The following is an 11,838-nucleotide window of genomic DNA, read 5'->3' as shown; positions in this document are numbered from 1 at the left end:
ACCCACAAACAAACTACTTACTCACTGAGTACTGACTCATTCTATATGTCATTCGCTCGGTATCGCATCGCACAGGTCAATCAGGGATATCTTATTCTAATCGGCAAACAACAATTGCTCCATCCCAATAACTTATAGTACAGTAAGCGGCCTATCTCCAGCCAGTCCAAAACTCCAAACGATGCAAAATTGACCATCCACCCCCTCCAATATAGGCAGATAAGGATATGTCTACAACATTGAACACAAGCAATACAGCCTACAACTCATCGCGCGGTGGCATGGCCGTTCGGGGAGTACGGACCTTCCATGCGCGTGGCGGCACCGGAAGTCCCAGCCAGTAATTCCAGACACGAGCAATCTCGATCACGATGATCTCAACCCTAAAGTCGCGAAGTTAGCATGCGGAACCCCCCGTTAGGGTGGAAGGCAACTTACAGTGTCTTCGGAACGTTGGCCCAGCTCTTCAGCACATAGACATATGTATCCCAGACAAGGGAGAATTCGGCCTTGATATCGTCCCAGAGGGTGTCGTCATCGCGGCGTTCGCGAACCCGTTCCCAGGGAAGCTTCTCGGAAATATACACGAAGTCCTCATCGTCGTTCTCATAGTAGAACGTGGATCCTCCATCCTTGAGCAAACGCCGCGTTTTCTTGTCGCCACGGTCCTTCGACGAAATGCTGGCGGGGATCGAGAACACCTCGCCGTCCCCGACCTCCATGGCGCGGTGGAAGCTCCGGACTGCGGCGACACTGTGGGAGATGCGACCGAGAGTGTTGATCAGAGCCACCAATTCGGTCCGGCGCAGCAGAGGGTTCTCGCCGTTCTTGGTCTCGTCGTATTCAAAGAGCACCTTCAGGGCGGTTCCGTACCCATTGACCTGAAGCTTGCCCCAGAGACGGCACTTGTCGCACCCGACGCAGTCCATCAGCCGACTAACATTGCGAAAGCGATTGCGGAAATCTTCCTTCAGGCCAAGGGCGCTTGGGTCCTGGAACATGAGATTCTCATCAAAGATCTGAGGCCGCTCGGCAAGGGTGGCGGTCAACTTCGACACCTTCTCCCGAGTTTGAGTATCTTGTTCGGGGTCGCTGGTGCAGTAGTTGTAGCTCTTCAGGTGCTTCTGCAGTTTTGCCACAGCCCGGGACACGAGAGCGTAGTTGAAGTACAGGTTGGAGATGCGCTCGGGATGGTCGTGCAAGCGCTCCTTAAAACATTGCAGGTTGGGATGCCACTGCCCGGTCGTTTGATTGAGGTAGTCCCAGCAGAGATGCGTGGAGATGGAGGCGTGCATTCCGCTGATGAGGCGATGGAAGACCCGCTTCTCAAGGCACTCATTGTCTAGGGGCAGACGATCCGGGCGCTTCAATTCCTGTTGTAGCACACTGCGGAAGTCGTTCATGGCTTCAAGGTTTCCCAGTTGGGGGTGGGGCGACAGCTCCAGCTGGGAGGTTGGCTTGAGGAAGCAGTTTTCGCGATAGATCGCATCCCAGACCTGGTGGGCGCCCATACCAGCATAGCCAGTAAATCGCTCGGGGTTGTCCACCAGACTGACGTAGTCTCCTTTGCTGCTGGCGCCCTCATCTTCCGGGACACAGTAGTCTCGTTCGTCGCATTCATCATCGTACTCGACGACACAACTTTCTCCCACGTTTTCACCCAGCATCCCTTGGAGCGGACGGTCACTGGGCCGCTCTTTTTGCTGCCTTCGACCTGGATGGCCGGCCTTGGGACCCTCGAGTTTACTCAGCTCCTCTGCCCGCCATGTTAAGGGAATATCTTCCTCCGATTCGATTGTATTCACTGAACATGCGATGTTTCCACACATGCTGTTGGCGTCCGACCAGAACGGACAGACCTTGTTGAAGAGATTGAGACGGTAGTATGAGAAAAAGTCGGTTTCTTGTGTGATAGACTGGAGGAGAGGGTAGACTTGATCGTTCAGGGCATCGAGGGTCGTATAGGAAACACAGGCGTCGGACACCATGGCGGTAGGGTCAAGCTAAACAAAACACGATCAGTTCCATGGCCTCTCAGTTGACTCGCGAGGAAAGCCGGCAGGATCCTGAAATCTGGAAGAGCTTGCGACTTACCGCGCACTTGTCATGGCCATATTGAAGGCCAGTTTTGGCCTCATGGCTCTCAGCGTTGGTGCGCGCCGAGAGGGCGAATACAGCCAAATAGAAAAATTTGGCCGCAGAACGCATCTTGCTGCGGGCCAGAGAAACAGGAATTGAGAAACGAACGTATGGTGGAGGCAGAGCACGAGCTCTCCCGAAGCGACAGGCAAAAGCGAGATCGGTCGCTTTCCAGGTATGTGTGTGTGTTTGTTTGTTTGTTGGTATGTATAGACTACAGTTGGCGGAGATTCGAAGCCGGAATTGACCTTCACATGAAGATCATCCACGGCAAGGGAAAGTCGAGCCGAAGTACTCCGGGGAGGGAGTAAGTCAGTCACAGTCAAGTCAAGTAAACGGTTTCAGGCCAAATGACACTTCGCGGGGCCGAGCCACAAATAATTGCAATCAGTGTCACCACCAAAACGAAAGTTGGGTCAAGGGACAAGAAGAAAAAGAATGAGAGAGACGTTGCTGTTGCGAAGTGGACAAGCTGTCCTTGGTGGCGGCGCGGAGTTGCATGACCCGCAAGTAGTCATCAATAATCAGAATAATCAGAATAAAGAGTCCCCTTCCGACGGTTCGATCGCGCTTTATCGCCGCCCGCCTTGCGCCGCGAACCTCCTGACTCCGGGTTCTGTTGGTCTCTCTGCCAGATAGTTCAGTCGACCTTTCGTATTATTAATTATCCTGACTCCTGATACCATAGAGTTCTCCGTAGAGTGTGGGCATATCTTCCGGCAAAGTGAGCAAACCCACCCGGATCGTACTGTACCTCAGCCCATACCAAGCATGCCACCCTCACATACTGTACATCGATCGCATGGATCGACTTGATTGAGAGCCTCTGACAAAGAAAGGAGGTATTTTCGAGCATCGGCCCGGGCGCGAAAACAAGGAGGTCGTTTCTATTCATTGTACTCCCATTGTTAAGGGATGAATGCAATCAGGGCCAAGACTAACGCCCGCCCCCACCACTGCTATTGTTTGGTCGGGTCATTGTCAGGATCGAGGTGAAAGCCTTTCCTTCATTCAAGTTCAGGAAACATGAAGAGAGGACAAAACTGCAGAGATAGTAATAGTGACTGATGCATGACCCGGCACGGAAGATCATTGACCGGCGACAGTTGTCAGGTGCGACCCGACCCGTCTTGATAGTATAGAGTACCATGCGGTACAAGTACGGAGTACAGTACATGAGCAGCCGCCTCAGCTTGGGACGAAAGCTACTCCGTACTAACTGTGCTTAACTCGGAGGGTGAGCGACCCCGAGTTCAAGCTTTCTGAGGTGTTAGGCAGGTGTATGATTACTACTAGTGTCTCCAGGTTTGGACTGGTCCCACCTGTACATACACTACGTCCTGAATGAGCGGTGTCAAATCAAGTGATACGTCGTCCATTTGTAAACTGTCAAGTAGCCAGACCGACACAGGAGTCAGGACATAAAACTAAAACCAAAAAAAAAAAATAATTAACAAATACATCCCGATATTGACCCAAAAGAATCCTAAATCATAAGAGCGCCGACTGAAGATGCCCCCTCCAGATGCTCACTCCGTGCTTCAACTCCAATTAAAAAGCATAGATTGTCGTCGCTCTTGTTCACCGGAGCCATGGCCGGTAGACAGAAGACAACACGGTATATATAAATACAGGGGAAGAAAATGTATCCAAGTTCCCTCTTGGCATAATGTCACCAGACATTTGCGCGCTCGCGATTCAGCCTGGAATCGACGCAGGAGCACGGTTGTCACAGCCGGTATAGTCCGGCGATAATACTCGTAACTCGACTCTAGTTTGTTCCGCGACGGTTGCGACGACGAAGACTGAATCGCTTTCGCAGACTCGCAAATGGGTTCGGATGAGGGGTGTTGTAGAAAGGGTCATTCTTGAAATCCTCATCCTTGAATTTCTGCCCAATGATTAGGAACTGGTCATTCACCAACAGTGCGGTACGGTACGCAAGACAAGTGACTTACCATGCCGGGACAGCGCATAAAATTCCCGTAGTCGTTCATCATGTTATTTCCCTCCTCGTATTCGTATGTATGGCCCTGAGGGTCCGTGTGACCTGGGGGGTAATGAGCCACACCATCGAGGGGGCGATGACTATCGAGGCAGTCCACAATTTTGTCGTGTGGGGTAGCCTTGAGGGCCTCTGCGTTAGACTCGCGCAAGGCAGCCACCGGGCTGAGCTTGTCGATCACATTTCGCTCGGGGTAGACAGCATCGTAGGGCCCTTCATGGTGGTACTGATACACTCCGGCGTCGTCCAGGCGATCGATAACATCGGGGTTCACCAACTGCGAGTGTCGAGAGAACTTCGGTTGATGCGACTGGGTACGAGCGTGACGTTGCGAGCGATCGTGATGGCTGGGACTTGCCTTTTTACGTCGTTGCTCGACAGGCTGATGTTCTGGAGAACCCGAATAGTGGACTGATGGGATAGAAGTAGAACGCTGGCGGTTCAACGTCCGGGTGGGTGCTGGGGAGGAAGACAAAAATTGTTGGTAGGGATTAAGGTTTCCCATCTCAACTTCCGTATCGAGCAGGTTCATTGAGTGCCTGGAGTGAAGGAAGGAGGACTCATGTGGATGTGGAAAAGATGGGGCGATGACCGCTGCCATACTGAAGAATAGTAAGAGAGTAGAGAGAGGAAGAGATAGGAAGGTAGAGAGCTTTTTTGAGCCTTCTCTCGAGAAATATCGAACTGGCGTGCTCGAGAGTAATATATATCGGTCAATATTTCGAAGCGTGCCTATATATGTATGTAGGCACTTAATAGTATTGATTACTAGTGAATAGCCTGCGTGATGCAGCCCGCAACTCAAAAAGGGTGTGGGGCAAGCGGTGAAGTCGTGGCAGTTCGTATAGTTCAATAGACTGTGAACCTTGAGTCGATTGTCTAACCCGCAGTCACAGGAGTCACAGGAACGACGGGGATTGGTGGGAGGAAGAAAGGAGGTTGTGTCAGGAGAGTAATATTGGTTGTAGTTGGTCGTAACGGGAGTTATAGACGTGGAGTAGGAACAGTAGTAAGTAGGAGTAGGTGTGGTCGTTGCCGTGGTAGGAATCTTGGGAAGGGAGAAATGAAGATTGTTGCAGAGCGGAAAGGAAAGAAGCGTTCTATAAGATGAGTACTCGTACTCATAGGAAGGATCATCCATCCGAGTCATCAGCATCGTCGAACAGTCAGTCAGTCAGTCTTTTGCCGTTCATGACGTGACAAGTTGCGTATGCTCCGTATGATACTGCGCAGCGCTCCCGCGGATCCACGCGATCTGGGAGGGGCCCTTGACATGCTTATCGATAAGCCTTCCCCTTCCAGTTTAGTTGCAGGATAGGCCCGGAAGACTAGACCCGTTCTGTTGCATCGGACCCTTCTCGATGATGAAAAGAACCCACGAAGGAACAGAGGCGAATTTTCGATGCCTCGCCGCACGTCTCCGGTCTGGCCTCCATGAACCACTCAGCGAGGTCGGTGCTGCGTTAGTGACTCTACGGGACTTCCGGAGAGAATCTCTGGATAAGCCCCTCCCTCCCTCTTCCCCTCCTCCTGGTGGCAATGTTGCTGCTCACTGTGCGATCTTCCATCTGTCGTCACGTTCGTATGCTCTGACTGGCATTGCTGGCTGACTAACGTCGACCCTCTTCTGACGTTCCAAACCTGTTGACATCATCACCAGCAATGTTGGGCGCGACGCACATGAGAAAAATCTTTCGATTTCTACCCGAGCCATGATGTTACCTTCCAGCTGGGATAGCTTGACCTTGACATCAGCGAAGAGAAGAGGTCTTTGAGGTTGAATAGTGAACCTCCCGCTTGATCCGAGCACAAGCTGCCCTCCAGGGGGTCTTCAGCCTTAAGCTTATCGTTAGTATGCCGGTAGTGTCAGCGGCTCGAGTCCAACCATACTCAAGTAGGACAAGTATAGCCTGGCTGAAACAAGTTTTGCAGCTCCTGGGGGTTGTCTACGTACCTCGGCCACAGCAGCAATGCACGCGCCATCTACTATAATCATCCCACTAACGCCTGGCCTGTCAGTGCCTGTCAGTGCAAAACTCGATAACCAGTGAGGTGGAGACTCAAGGGTCTAGAGTCTGAAGTCTAGAGTCTAGCCGTGCTTCGTACTGCACTGAATGATGCATGGACACCGTTGTTACACCGGGCTCAGGGCCGGTCCAATGAATCATATATGATTCCAGGTACCAGGAACAGGATAAGGCAGGGTTTCCATGGTGCACTCCAGTCGAGAGCACCTTGCATATTCTCTACGCATCATCCACTTATGACAGCTACATTGCTTGTTTGCTTGCTGAAGAACCAGCGGGTAACCCTTCTTTCCATGGCTCCCATGCCGGCGATTGAAGTCTGGGCCCAAGATGAAAGCTTCGCACCCGCAAAATAACAAGTACATAAGACTGTATATGCACCCACTCGTGTTGCCTGTCAAGTAAGCTGCATCTAAGCCACAATGTGTGATGTGTATGCAGTGGAACAGTCACAAATTGTATTGCTTCGATAAGTCGTCGCGGTAGTTGAAGCATGTAGCCTAATACGAGATTGCAGACGCCTCATAATCCAGAAAAAGCAAGCTGGATCAAAAAATAGCATGCTGATTCACAGCCAATAGCTTGGGACAAGAGCACGTTGGTTGACATGGCACTACTTCCGCTGCGGAATCAACCACCGTACTACTGTACATAGTGCATTATACCCGATCCCGCTTATTTCTCCCGCGGTGAACGGGGCTGGTGAACTAAACTTAAACCTTAAGAGACAACCCATTCATTCCCTAGGCTAGATCCGATCAACTCTTGTCGCACCACGCCGGAGGACGGTTGATTGAGCTGGATATGGCCCTAGTGCAATACTCGGAGTCAGAGTCAGAGTCAGGGTCCGATTCAGAGCCAGTCCACGCGTCTCAACCACCCAACAAAAAGCTCTGTACGACCAAACCACCGACCACCCAATCCCTTCCTCTGCCCCCGCTACCAGCAGCTTTCCATGACCTCTACGCCTCAAGCACACGGGTCAGTGTCAGGGATGACCCGAGTCTTCACGGAGGCCGTAAACGGGTCATCCCTCATATTGAGGGCAACTGGCCAACGCATCTATATCTGGAATGTAAGTTGTCTCTGTCCGTCCAACCAACAACCACAGCCTCTTTCCCTCCTATTGTAGACTGCGAATACGAGCAAGACACAGAAGCTAATATAAGAAACCCCGGCGCGCGCCACGACGATCAGGGTACGCGTCCAAAGCCGAGCTTACCCTTCTGAGCGATGTGATACTGCAGATCCAGCAAAGGAGCAGCACAAAGCTCCAGAGCCTGCTCCATAGCGATCTTGGCGCCCAACTGCCTCTCCACATCAGTCTATCCAGACCGGTGGTGCTCCGGACCGAGCAGCGTCAATCCTTCGTGGAGGTGTTTCAATCCGCCGTGAAGCAGTCCCATGTCGCACCGTGCGTTTTTGTTCTCCTGTTCTAAAATCGGCACACCGTGTTTTTTTCCCTAGAACACCATCTGACACCCTCACCTAATTGCTCAGGTTCGACACCACAGCAGATAGTCTGGACTGCGTATCCAACTACGAGAAGACGCGGTGGTTCTATGTCTTGCGGGTGCGCACCCCCGGGGATGACGAGTTGAACCGTCTCCTGCGACTGTCCAATCGTGCGCTGGCGCGATTCGACCAACCGCCTCTTTACGAAAAGGCTGTGCCGTCGTCGTCGGCGGGGACCAAAACTGCGACATCAGTGAAATCTTCGCGAGCGAAGACGAAGCCTGAGACAGAGACGGAGACCGACTACTCGGGCTGCTTCCACATCTCCCTGGCCTGGAGCCTGACCGCGCCCTCGACGGCAGAGAAAGAGCAGCTGGCGAGCATCGATCTGCGCGCGCTCCACGACCTCAGGATCGGCTTCGACTGTGTGAAGGTGAAAATAGGCAACCAGATCTCGAGCATCCCTCTGAACTGACTTTCTGGGATAATCATATCTTGCAATGTAAATATTCACAAAGAATGAATGAATGCATGAATCCGTGTATTACTGTGAGTGTAGGTACAGTACTTCGAGCACTGCAGTAGAAGGCGGTACCAAACGGTCATATACCATACAGCCTGTAAAATCCCCAAAGCGGCAATGACCTCCTAGTCCGGTCGGCCAGGCCGCGCTAGTAACTTAGCTTTCCTTCACACTTGCTCCATCCTTCACCCAAAGTCCCAAACACACTAAATCCATCCATCACTCTTTCCTCCAAACACAACCACAACCACCAACCACAACCACCAACCACAACCACCAAAATGTCCACCTCACACATCCACCCACCGCCCATAACTCTGGTACCCTCCCCCCCAGCAGCCCCCCAGTCCCCCCAAGCCCCCCAAGAAACAAAGAAAAGCCTCTCACCCCGACAGCACAGCAAGACCTCCAAGCCTTCCAAGCCAAACACTTCCCCGACCCAAACCTCGCAGCACAAACTCTCCTAGCGACCCAGCTCACGCCCCAAGCCCACACCAACACCACCAACACCACCACCACTACCACCGCCTCCGCCGCCGCGCCCGCAGATCCGTCGTATTATGATGCGGAAGATGAAGAAGACGGACTAGGTTATTATTCCGACGGGGTCAAACGCACCCTCACGGACGAGCAGATCCAGATCTTCCGGCATAGTGAGATTCATGCGCTTCTGCGGCAGAGGGAGTTACGCGAGGAGGCGGAGAGGGAGAGGCGCGCGGAAGAGGAAGAAGAGGACCAAAAGGCGCGGCGCGCGGAGAGGGGGGTGGAGCGGCGTGATGATGATGATGATGATGACGGCGGGGAGGTGCGCGGTGGTGGTGAGGTGATGCTAGATGTGGCTGTTCCTACACAGGTTGATGCTGCTGGTGCTGGTGCTGGTACTGCTGATGCTAGCGAAAAGCCTGAACCACCTAGGCATGGAAAATCGTCCGCCGGGAAGAAAAGGCCGCGAGATGATGGGGATTTGCATATGGATTATGGCGATGCTGCGGGTGGGCAGCAGCAGCAGCAGCAGCGGCAGCCGCGGCACAGTTCTTCTGGAGCCGCAGGACGGTGTGGTTCGTCCTCTGATCCCTATGCGGATCCGTCCAGGCGGGCGGCTTTGTTCACCGGGAGGAAGATTATCTCCTATGATGATTGAGCTACCTTCAACCGTGTGGCAACAAATCATGTCCGTCCGCTTTAGGGGCTCCTTGGGGGCAGCAACCAGCTCGTTGGGCTGGTCAAAGCTGGTAAGTCTTTGCATTTTTTCCGGTTCCACCACTTTTGCATCTACCTTCCATGATGAAAACATCGTATCAGTCATCCTTAGTCGGAACGCCATACCATCTGCGGATGTGTGAGGCTATGACGACTAAAATCTTCTCTCTGAAATATCCTTCATTCAAGACTCGTTACGCTTCGATCTATGGTCTTATACTAAGCACGGTTTAGACTTATAACGAATGGCTCGATTCATTCTGGCGATACACTCACAGCACAGTTATTACAATCAATATGGCCTGCTGCTAGCAAGCCCTCGGCTTGTTTGATGATGGCCTTCTCAGCCTCCCGCTCAGTCATGCCCGTTTCATTTCAGGCTGCACGTAAGCATACAACTGAACTATGTCCAAGGGTTACCCAACAACATAACTTTTCGCAGCCTTTGAAGAACGGCGCTGCTAACACATCAATGAAGCAAATGGGCGATGTCTCGGGTCTTCTGTGTTTGATAACCCCATCAAGCACTCCTCGAATTCTGTCTGGGAACGAAAGACCAGAAGGCGATAACTCCAACAAGCAATCCCACCATGATCGGCTGCAAGACTTGGACTCCAACTCGCGAGGCTATGGCGCCCGTCATGAATGGGAAAGCGGCGGATCCTGCCTGTCCAAAACTCGCAGTAAAACCTGTTTGCTTATCAGTCTAATGTCTATGGTGTCTCGCACAAAGGATACTTACCCATGGCTCCCACGTGCAGGTCCTGTGGTATCACCTTGGTAAGGATGTAAAGTCCGACCGGATAGCATGGCCCAATGAAAAAGCCTGCAAATCGTGGTTTGTCTGCGTCAGCATTGTATATGTGTGGCAGCCTCTTGGCATGAATCAATGCTTACCCAGAAGGCACACCATAATAGCGTTGACCGTTATGCTAGGCACTAGCCAAAATACCAACTGTAGAGCGATAGCCAATGTCATATAGGCGAATACCATCCGTCTCTCGCCAAACTTGTGAGTGATATCTGCCAAAGCCACTCGCCCAACGGTAAAGCCGCCCCAAAACGCAGAGGCTATATAGCCCACTTTCTCGGGATCACCATGTCTCACTGAAACGAGAAACTGGACAAGCCATCCTAGAAAAATGGGATTAGTCACAATAAATACATATCGCAACTGCATTACCTCTTCAGCATGCGGGTCGAAGGACTTACCACCCGCCGTGACCTCCGCGCCCACATACAAAAAGAAAAATCCATTCAGAATCCATACTGTCCGGTTCGTCAACGTCGCTCTAAGGTCGCGAGCGGCGCTGCCTTTGGCACTGCTGTTATTGGGTTTGAACAGGCCCTGTCGGAACGTCCAAGCCAGAAACGAGAGGTTCACAGCGCCGACCACCATCGTGGCGAGGTAGTAGTGCTGCCAGTACGGAGTGCGCGCGGCAATGGTGTTGGCGATCAATGGAGCCAGGATCGTGCCGACCCCGTACACTGCGTGCAATATCCCGAGCCACCGGTGGGCGTCTTGCACGTTGATCGTGTAGGTGTTCATCTGTGCGTCCTGTAGGGCCACGCCGCAGCCCGTGAAGAAGAAAGCGGCCGCGAAGAGGGGGAACGGGGGGGCCCAGAACATTAGCGCATAGCCGATACATTGGATGGTGGCTCCAACGACCAGGGTGCCGCCGGTGCCGATATGTGAGCAGATGTGGATGTTGGTAAAAGAGGCCAGCTGCCACCCTATGAAGTTGACGAGGTAGATCATAGAGACCTGAAGCAGGCCGACGTGATAGGTCAGTTGGATATAAGGGATCAGAACTCCTAGAGCGGCGTCTTAACCGTTCCGATAAGAGAAGATGTTAGCATTTATGGTATGCTTTGAGTATGCTGTAGCGTGTATATGCATGTACTGTACCATTGAACCCAGCCGTCAGGGCACTGAAGTTGGTGCTCAAGATCCGGCCCATGTTGTCCTGTGCTCTTTTGAAGCCGAGAAGGGGCGTCTGAGATGTTGCATCCTCCTCTCGATTGGGGAAGAGTTTACCATGCTCTTCATCTTCTCTGCTGTTGTTCATCTTGGGTTCTTGTCGCAATGGCTGAGCTCGCAGAGACTAACAATCAAGGATTTCAGAGCGATGCGAGTACGATCTCATATAAGTTCCCTAAGCCTACAAGGCTACGGCATCGGCAGCAGCAGCGCCATAGTGGGCTTCATATGTAGGTTAACGCGGCTAGGATAGTCAGAGCCAAGCGAACTGAGGGGTAAAATCCCTCTTTTTTGAGTCCAAGCGAGGGGTACTTTAGGAAGTGGATCATCGGGGATGTCGGTGAAGCGTGATAAGCGTGATCAAGGGATAGGGTGCGGAGCATTAGGCTGACTTTGATATATGGGTGAGAGGCAACCGCGGCGCTCGAGCGGGAGAGCGCCAGGGCCATCGGAGAGATCTCTCGCCTTGAAGACCTTTTTTTCTTAGGCAATTGAAGGATCCAAGCCA

General features: G+C 52.4%; 5 protein-coding genes across 5 annotated transcripts; 2 read left to right on the top strand and 3 right to left on the bottom strand.

Moving 5' to 3' along the window:
* Window positions 1-259: 259 nt before the first annotated feature.
* Window positions 260-2,208, bottom strand: BO86DRAFT_314712 (ER oxidoreductin; the record flags this gene model as incomplete). The annotated part of the gene is made up of 3 exons (XM_025668056.1): window positions 260-383; window positions 439-2,003; window positions 2,095-2,208. 3 exons carry the CDS (start codon window positions 2,206-2,208, stop codon window positions 260-262), a joined length of 1,803 nt encoding a protein of 600 aa, XP_025526970.1.
* Window positions 2,209-3,498: 1,290 nt separating this feature from the next.
* Window positions 3,499-5,353, bottom strand: BO86DRAFT_389796 (uncharacterized protein). The gene is made up of 2 exons (XM_025672225.1): window positions 4,098-5,353; window positions 3,499-4,030 (listed from the first exon to the last, which is right to left on the bottom strand). Exons 1-2 carry the CDS (start codon window positions 5,298-5,300, stop codon window positions 3,911-3,913), a joined length of 1,323 nt encoding a protein of 440 aa, XP_025526969.1. The 5' UTR covers window positions 5,301-5,353; the 3' UTR covers window positions 3,499-3,910.
* A 1,573-nt stretch (window positions 5,354-6,926) lies between these two features.
* Window positions 6,927-8,125, top strand: BO86DRAFT_363609 (HVSL domain-containing protein). The gene is made up of 3 exons (XM_025669981.1): window positions 6,927-7,246; window positions 7,369-7,585; window positions 7,672-8,125. Exons 1-3 carry the CDS (start codon window positions 6,976-6,978, stop codon window positions 8,099-8,101), a joined length of 918 nt encoding a protein of 305 aa, XP_025526968.1. The 5' UTR covers window positions 6,927-6,975; the 3' UTR covers window positions 8,102-8,125.
* A 229-nt stretch (window positions 8,126-8,354) lies between these two features.
* BO86DRAFT_410392 (uncharacterized protein) lies at window positions 8,355-9,290 on the top strand (the record flags this gene model as incomplete). The annotated part of the gene is made up of 2 exons (XM_025674496.1): window positions 8,355-8,469; window positions 8,550-9,290. Exons 1-2 carry the CDS (start codon window positions 8,431-8,433, stop codon window positions 9,288-9,290), a joined length of 780 nt encoding a protein of 259 aa, XP_025526967.1. The 5' UTR covers window positions 8,355-8,430.
* Window positions 9,291-9,712: 422 nt separating this feature from the next.
* On the bottom strand, window positions 9,713-11,793 carry BO86DRAFT_363606 (putative MFS transporter). The gene is made up of 5 exons (XM_025669980.1): window positions 11,259-11,793; window positions 10,562-11,176; window positions 10,247-10,483; window positions 10,092-10,175; window positions 9,713-10,039 (listed from the first exon to the last, which is right to left on the bottom strand). Exons 1-5 carry the CDS (start codon window positions 11,416-11,418, stop codon window positions 9,870-9,872), a joined length of 1,266 nt encoding a protein of 421 aa, XP_025526966.1. The 5' UTR covers window positions 11,419-11,793; the 3' UTR covers window positions 9,713-9,869.
* Between the last annotated feature and the right edge of the window lie 45 nt (window positions 11,794-11,838).

Source organism: Aspergillus japonicus (assembly GCF_003184785.1).
Source record: "Aspergillus japonicus CBS 114.51 unplaced genomic scaffold BO86scaffold_29, whole genome shotgun sequence".
NCBI lineage: Eukaryota > Fungi > Ascomycota > Eurotiomycetes > Eurotiales > Aspergillaceae > Aspergillus > Aspergillus japonicus.
This window is presented reverse-complemented; position numbering and strand designations above follow the sequence as displayed.

Excerpts from the sequence above, each read along its gene's own strand:
- BO86DRAFT_389796 (XM_025672225.1), bottom strand. The coding sequence starts at position 5,300 with ATGCTGATGACTCGGATGGATGATCCTTCCTATGAGTACGAGTACTCA. Across the intron at positions 4,031-4,097 it reads TTATGCGCTGTCCCGGCATG|AAATTCAAGGATGAGGATTT; the intron begins GTAAGTCACTTG and ends ATCATTGGGCAG.
- BO86DRAFT_363609 (XM_025669981.1), top strand. The coding sequence starts at position 6,976 with ATGGCCCTAGTGCAATACTCGGAGTCAGAGTCAGAGTCAGGGTCCGAT. Across the intron at positions 7,247-7,368 it reads AACGCATCTATATCTGGAAT|GGTACGCGTCCAAAGCCGAG; the intron begins GTAAGTTGTCTC and ends CACGACGATCAG. Across the intron at positions 7,586-7,671 it reads AAGCAGTCCCATGTCGCACC|GTTCGACACCACAGCAGATA; the intron begins GTGCGTTTTTGT and ends CTAATTGCTCAG.
- BO86DRAFT_363606 (XM_025669980.1), bottom strand. The coding sequence starts at position 11,418 with ATGAACAACAGCAGAGAAGATGAAGAGCATGGTAAACTCTTCCCCAAT. Across the intron at positions 11,177-11,258 it reads CCTGACGGCTGGGTTCAATG|ACGCCGCTCTAGGAGTTCTG; the intron begins GTACAGTACATG and ends GGAACGGTTAAG. Across the intron at positions 10,040-10,091 it reads CCTGCACGTGGGAGCCATGG|GTTTTACTGCGAGTTTTGGA; the intron begins GTAAGTATCCTT and ends ATAAGCAAACAG.